This window comes from Limulus polyphemus, unplaced genomic scaffold (assembly GCF_000517525.1).
Source record: "Limulus polyphemus unplaced genomic scaffold, Limulus_polyphemus-2.1.2 Scaffold3750, whole genome shotgun sequence".
NCBI classification, from domain to species: Eukaryota; Metazoa; Arthropoda; class Merostomata; order Xiphosura; family Limulidae; genus Limulus; species Limulus polyphemus.
Window position 1 is genome coordinate 89,189 of NW_013669360.1, and position 8,320 is coordinate 97,508.

Below are 8,320 nucleotides of genomic sequence, written 5' to 3' on the forward strand. Positions count from 1 at the left end.
TAAGTTTTAACTAGATGATTAGATTACGATTTTTGTAAAGATCGGTAAGTTTTAACTAGATGAATATATTACGATTTTTGTAAAGATCGGTAAGTTTTAACTAGATGAATATATTACAATTTTTATAAAGATCGGTAAGTTTTAACTAGATGAATATATTACGTTTTTTGTAAAGATCAGTAAGTTTTAACTAGATGAATATATTAAGTTTTAACTAGATGAATATATTACGATTTTTGTAAAGATCGGTAAGTTTTAACTAAATGAATATATTACGATTTTTGTAAAGATCGGTAAGTTTTAACTAGATGAATATATTACGATTTTTGTAAATATCATACCTTAAACAATTTTAACAGTTTTTGAGCAATGTGGATATATTTAGAAGTAAAAATACTCGACTCCCTCCCCCCATGGGACAGCTGTAAATCTACGGAATTACAACTTTAAAATCCGAGGTTTGATTCCCTGCGGTAGACACAGCAGATAGCCCAGTGTGGCTTTGTGCTAAAATAACCAAAACCTATTCAGTACCCTCTATCAACTGGTGTCTGGAATATTAAAACATGAAAATTGTAATAGTGCAATTTTTATTTCTTGTGCTGCAAACAAAACGTACAAGTAGTGAGCACAATGAATGTACACATTTTAAAAACTTTTAAACAAAGAAAAATTAAGACTTGTGGAAATGTTCATGTTACGTTGGCTTAATAATACTCACTTTTTATTTCATCTCGTCAATCTGACGTCAATCAAGTGAGGTTCAAGATTTTATCAACACATAATTACAATATGATGATAACTGTTCAGGAAAGAAAAACTGACAGTTCTATAGCACACAGAATTCAAAGTTGTTGTTCGTGTGCAAACTTATTCCAAACTTATCGTGCACGAACACCGAAAAATGAAATTAAATGATGACATAAGCAGTTCACAAACACAAGAAATTTGTAAGAAGATGCCTGAGCAAATGAGAATGAGTGAAACGTCCCTTCAGTAAGAAGATCCATAAGCAACCCAGCATGAGTGAAACATCCCTTCAGTAACCGAGGGAAATAAAGTACGTTCAAAATTGGCTGACAAAAGTTCGATATGCTGTTTCACGACGAATGTTCTACGAACATTTCAAGAGAGAACAGTCCTATATTCACCTTCTTCAACGTGAAGGAGAAAGATGGTAGCTAGAGGTGTTATTGGAAAACTTTTCTTTCAGCAAGACGGAACATCGCCCCATTTTGTACTTTTATTTTCGTGAGACCAATCTACCATACCGCTAGATTGGTTGTACGGGACCAACATGGTAAGCACCATGTTCTCCAACCCTAATACCGTAGACTGTAGGAAGGTGCCAAGTCTATAGTTTACATCTGGTGCTTAATTTCTGCCGATATCTCCAGATCTGAGGTATGGAAGATGTTTTACATTTGTTTAAACTAAAGGCAAGAACACTATAATTAGTTTAAAGACTGTCTCATTTACTTTGATATTAGACTGTCGTAATCAAAAACATTACTCCAATAATATCCCCAATAACCTTTAAATTACTATATTCCAAAACTTAAAGCCTCCCCATTCAACAACAGACATACTGTACCCATGTTTATCTAGAAATTAAATACTGTTTACACCCAACTGTCAGCTACACTTGTTGATCTCAAGACAAACACAACACGTATACTAAAGCATCAAATGGATCACTTAAAATTAATCTATTAGCATCGTATCATACAGTATTCCATCTCTAAGCGAAACATTTTCAAGCATACCCCTAAACAATACAAATGAACCATTCCTTTCAAAGAAATGTTTCAATTTATTAAGAGGATCAGGTCATTCTATGACTACAATAATCTAGGATCAGGTCATTCCATGACTACAATAATCTAGGTATAGTGATTGCTATTGTTGTGCTTACTACTTTATTTATTCCATAGTTTAGTGGGGTAGCTACATTCTCTCCTAGAAATGGCGTAACTCCTACAAAGGAATTTATATTGCCTGTTACTGATCTAGGAGAATCTTGTTGCATGAGTGGAATTCATATTTTTTTGTTTGTTTTTTTTAGTTTTGTTTTTCAGGTATTTTCAGTGACATCTGTTGGTGAGTTCAACAAATAACCGCTTTTTTTTCTTGATTATTATTAGATCAAAGACGGAACACTAGGTCATACAGACCTTTATGGATTCTTAACTGTTGTTAAATATTATGTGCCGAGTGTCAATTCATGTTTTTCGTGTATTGTTTGATATTTTAAACTCGTCCTCCAAGGCATTATATGATAGTTATTTGTAACTAACAGTTACTCTGTATATTGTTTATATTTACACTTGAAAATGTCATACCTAAAGATGAAACGATGTGTGTGATACGATATTAATAAATTACTTTCAGTTACTCATTTAAAACTGTTTTGGTGTCATCTATAGAGTTCGTGGGTTCTTCGTATTACGTGGTTTCGAAGATCGCATCAGAGAGAACAATAGATACAATTCGAGACCGAACTCTTGTCAATGTGTTTGTCTAAAGGCGAAGAGTTCAGTTAAATAGGGAAGGCTAGCGCAGTTAGCCCTCGAGTAGTCTTACGCGAAGTTTAATAAACAAACAAACAAATTCTTCATTTAGTAAATATTTCGCTTCAAAACGTGCTCAACTGTTTGTTACACCCTGAATATGATATAATTTACTTATCATATAGACTAAGTAGTATACTATTAATTAGTGGCATTTTTTCCATAAAACTTAAAGAGTTAACTTATTTCCTTTCATCGTCTTATACACATGAAGCAGGGTTTATAATGAATTACTTATTTCAATATTACCACACTTACATAAGCATCATGTGTCTATATTAATATTTTTACTGAAAACTCCCCCGGAGGGATTAGCGGTACGTTTCCGAACTTACAATATTAAAATCCGGGGTTCGATTCCACGTGGTGAACAGAGCGCAGATAACCCATTGTGTAGCTTTGCACTAAAAACCACCAACAACAGCTCTTACTGAACTAATAATGCATTATAATGTTTTTATAATGTCTCTGAAAAAATCAACTGCTGTTTTCTGTTTTCATATTTGTGGAAGAAATTATCGGGAGTTTGTGTTTCGTTTTAGCTTAAGTTGAACACAGGAAATCGAACACGGGATTTTAGTGTTGTAATTTCGTAAACTCACCACTGACTCACTGGGAGACAACATTATCATGAAATGTTTTTTTATGTTATAATTTTCGTGAAATCGCCCTGGTATCTGTTGTTTCTTATTAAACACAAAGCTACATAAAGGGGTATCTGTGCTCTGCCCACCACGGGTATCGAAACCTAGATTCTAGCAATATAAGACCACAGACACACCGCTGTGCCACTGGGGGAAGGGGGCTGGTATCTGATAATATGATTCCAATTTAGAAATCAATAATTAATTATCTTCTCAGATATCAAGTGATTATCAAATAAAGAATGTTTCGCCATCTGGTTCTTTTTAATCTTACAGTGAGAAATCTCGAGAAGCGTTTTCTTTTACAGATACAGTTTTAATGTGAGAAAAGTTAGATCTTGCACATAAGTGACATGAGTAGTTACCCCAGCTCATGCGCAAGAAGCCATTAGAGGACACTACACATGTGTCGACCTCCAGGGAGGGAAGGGCTGGAGACGAAGATGTAATCACAGACGATGATGTCATAGTTCCACGAAGTGGAACCAGGGGGCGCTGGCTCCATCCAATGATGTAATCAGAGAGGGTGCTTTGCTAAGGACGCGTTGTTAGGCCGCCATGACGTCAGAGACAATGACGCAGGCCACATGTATCAACGTGTTTCAACATGGCTAGGCTTAAAACACTAATTTATTAGTTCTGTATCTAATTACATTTTCTGACCATTCATATGTAAATCATCTTGAAAAATGACGCTTATTCAAATGCCATGCATTAATTTAAAATCTAATGTTTCCCTAGTTAGTCTTTATGATATCGATATAACTTGGCAAAATAAATCATTTACACATGTTACTTTATAGTTTTATCTTACACGTGTTTTACAAGAGTGAACACTATACTTCCACATAACATTACGTCATCAATGTCTAGATTCAATTAGGTTAAAACCATTATTTTAACGACAATCTTACTGTCTGTTATACTCCTGTAGGACAGTATGCAGTATATAGACATTCTTTTCATTTCCATCTGTGGTTCATTAACACCACAGAGACATTTCACTCTGACTCATTGTGACAAGTTCAGCTTTGTCTACAACAATAATAAGCAGGATATATACCATATTGTTCACACTCAGAGACAAATACACACTAATTTTGTTTGTAAACACAAAACAACCATACTGTATAACAATCAGCTTACAATATTTTTTCAACATGTATGATATTTTATTATACAATGAATGGTAACAGTCTATAACAAACAAACTAGTTTTTAATTGAATTATCTTGTTTTATATTTTCAAAACTAAAATATATTTTGAAACAGTATTACAGTAACACCTAAAAATCAGTGCATTTAACTTGCATGGCATAGGTGTTTTTTCTACTGTTTCTATAGCTGGATAGCGTTACTATCACATTTAAGATATTGTTGATAAGTTTTTGTTACACCTAATGTTTTTTATAGTGGTTAGGGCGCTCGACTCGTAATATGAGTGTCGCGGGTTCGAATCCCCCGCCACACCAAACATGCCAACCTCCGCCTTTGCCTGGTCCCAAGTCCAGGATGAGAAAGGAGGAGGGTTGGGCGCGGGGCTAGCAACTCCACCCCGTAAAAACCAACCTGCTACAAGTAACTGCAACAACACCTTCCATTAGCGAGGTGTTGTTGCGGCCCTATGCTCCACTGGGAGTTTACAGGAATAAAAAAAAACTATTGAACGATCATTTAACTATTAATAAACATGATTAATCACTATTGTATAATAACAACACTTACCGTTTTTTTTTTAATATTTGAGGACTGAACTTTTTTCTACAGTAAAGATGTATCTTACGTCACATACACGTTCAAAACCACAGTGTCAAGTAGGAAATTCTTACATCACATACGTGTTTAAAATCACAGTGTCAAGTAGGAAATTCTTACATCACATACATGTTCAAAACCACAGTGTCAAGTAGGAAATTCTTACATCACATACGTGTTCAAAATCACAGTGTCAAATAGGAAATTCTTACATCACATACGTGTTCAAAACCACAGTGTCAAGTTGGAAATTCTTACATCACATACATGTTCAAAACCACAGTGTCAAGTAGGAAATTCTTACATCACATACATGTTCAAAACCACAGTGTCAAGTAGGAAATTCTTACATCACATACATGTTCAAAACCACAGTGTCAAGTAGGAAATTCTTACATCACATACGTGTTTAAAACCACAGTGTCAAGTAGGAAATACAAAGCTCGTCACGTGGGAAGGGTGGACAGAGAAAAGGAAGATATAGAAAGGAGAGAAAGGTCGTTGACCAACATGTGACTAATGAGAAAAGGTCACTTTCGAGTTCACCAATTCTACTTCGCATAAAATAAAAGTCAATTATAATACATTGTCGCTATCTGTGTATTACATTATATTTAATATTGAAAATAAACAATTCAAACTCTACACAGTCATATATTTCCTATACAATTTTAATGCCCACCTACTTTAACTGCAGTTTTTGTATGTCACTTAGTTTAAAAGTCAGTTATCAATCAACATGTGAATGTATGAGATTTCATTATAGAATACAATGAATTATATATGCATAATGGTGACAGGGTTAGCTGTCGCTGATTTGTGTTGATAAGATCGGTTACAATTTCAGGCGTCATGGCCACCTGTGATGGCGGCCTAGCAACACGCCCTCTCTGGTGACATCATTGCATGGCACCAGCGCCCTGTGGTTCCACTTCGTGGAACTATGATTTCATAGTCTCTGATGACATGTTCGTCTCTACTCTCTTCCCTGAGGTCGACACATGTGTAGTGCACTCTAACGGCGCGTTGTGCAAGAGCTGGGGTAACTACTGACAAGATAAAAAAACGCTCATAATAAACAGTAAAAAAAAATTGAACGAGCAAACGATTTTACTTGTTTATTGTTAAGCGCGAAGTTACACAATGGGTATCGAAACCCACTTTTTAGCGTTGTAAGTTCGCAGGTTACTGCTGTGCCACTAGAGAGCATTTGTCAAGCAACTTACAATAAAAGACAGCCATACTGAATTAATGGTGGAGTTCATGTATTTTTCTGTGACTATAATGACATCAATTATTTGTTAACCCCAGCGACACAGTTGTAAGTGTGCAGACTTATAACGCTAAAAACCGAGTTTCGATAACCATGATGGGTAGAGCATAGATAGCTCATTCTGTAGCTTTGCACATAACAACAAACAAATTGTAGAGCAACTTTACTGTAACATTGTGAGCCAGTGCATGACGTCAGCCACACGTCACTTGTAGCCTGTCTCACTTACTGTAGGCCATACCAAACGATAATTGCTTTCAAAAAATCGAAACTATAAACAGTCTGTAGAAGCAAATATACTTGAAACTGAAACAAATCCCATCATCGTGGCAATTAAATATACATTCTTAGATTTCATACACCACTACAGAAAACCCCCCAAAACAGTACAGACGGTTTCACGCTTTTAGCAGAAATAGTTAAACAACATCTTATACCTGTTATTTCACACATCATATACTTATTCCTGAGTCCAAATACTACACACTCAATTAACAAAACATCTAAAACCAAGTCACCCCATTCCAGAGTCTCGACTACACCGGCCATAGGATAGCATTCATGGACATGGCCCTGAAAAGGAAAGGATAAATAGTATATAAAATAAAATAGACTACAAGCGTCAATTAAAACAACATTCAAGGAGGGAGGAAGAGGTCAAACATGCACCTGACCTTCCGATGATGATGGTCACTTTAGAAGCTCAGTAATACAGGTGGTTAAAGGTTGTGATAATTTTATAGGATCTATAGAATTTTCGTCCATAATATATATTTTATCAAAATTTTATTACATTTTTATCAGAGTTGAAGACACAGACGTTTAAATTTGGGAATATTATTAAGATGGTATTTCGTTTGTTCGTAAGCACGAAGCTACACAATCGGCTATCCGCGAGTATCGAAATCCGATTAGTAGCGTTATAAGGCCTCAGACTTCCCTTGAATCATGAGCCAACGGGGGAGGGGGCATTAAAAGATTTAGAGTAATCTCTTTTTCTATATATAAACTTTATTTAAATATCGTTCTATTCAAACTAGAGTCTTAGGAGATATAACCGCTTCAAACTTAGAATATATTAAATACGTCTGAAACTTTTCTTGTCATACATTTATTTAAATTTAGTTCGATTTATATCAAAGTCTAGGAGATATAGACATTAAAGTTTAGAAAACTTAAGTAATTTCATCTTCCTAGTTATCGGCAGGTTTTTGAAACGACTAGGCTGTTCTTAAATGTGGGGAATTGTTTTGTTTTTCTAGGTTCGACATCTATTGAAGAGATCCTATCGCCACTTCAAGCTTAACCGAACACTGGGAGAAACATACAACTCAAACAGGAAACCTCGGTTTTCCATGTCCATGCAGGCTACATCTGTCACTGATGGCGGAAAATCTATGGTCCTCTCCATGAACAGCTGTGCTGCTATTCCATTGAAAAATAAACCCAATTTGTAATTCCAATGAAATTGGAAGAAACGTGACGGTTCGTGAAGTCTTCTTCGTACTTACTCTTGGTGTAAGGTCAACTCACTTAAAAAATGTCGTTTTTAATGTCAACTTTTGTGAAATCGTGATCGATATGTGACATTTTATTCTATGGTCACTATGATTATTATAAATCTAAAGTTCCTGGCGATATCTGTAATATTTGAGTGGCGCCGTTATCGAAATAGTTATCGATTTGTGTTAACACTTTACCGTCTTATATGATATTAGTTAACGGATGATATGACTCGTGATCTTACATCTAGTCTATTGTGTTACATTGGGAACTCGCACGTCCACTACTATACGTAACATTCTAGTTAGTTTTAAACTATGTTTGAAGTAAAGACAAGTAAATAGAATCTTTCTACGTGGTTAAGAAAATAACGTGTTTTTCAATCGAGTTCTGTTTTGTCTTGTCAAAGAAAAAATATCTTATCTTCTAATATTAAATAAAAAATCGATAATTTCCGTTAATTGTGAATGAAATCGTATTATCCAGTTTTAATTATCCCAGTTAACGTTCTTCATACATTGGTCTAGTAAATTTTGTACATCAATTTATGTACTTGTTTAAATTGTAATTTAGGT

At 35.0% G+C, this 8,320-nt stretch overlaps 1 protein-coding gene across 1 annotated transcript in view; it reads left to right on the plus strand.

Moving 5' to 3' along the window:
- LOC106469973 (calcitonin gene-related peptide type 1 receptor-like) overlaps positions 1-8,021 on the plus strand; it is an 81,193-nt gene extending 73,172 nt beyond the window's left edge. Inside the window, exon 14 of the mRNA XM_022398534.1 lies at positions 7,505-8,021. Within this exon, the coding sequence (XP_022254242.1) occupies positions 7,505-7,699 (195 nt within the window). The 3' untranslated portion in view covers positions 7,700-8,021. The remainder of the gene's footprint in view (positions 1-7,504) is intronic.
- The last annotated feature ends 299 nt before the right edge of the window (positions 8,022-8,320 follow it).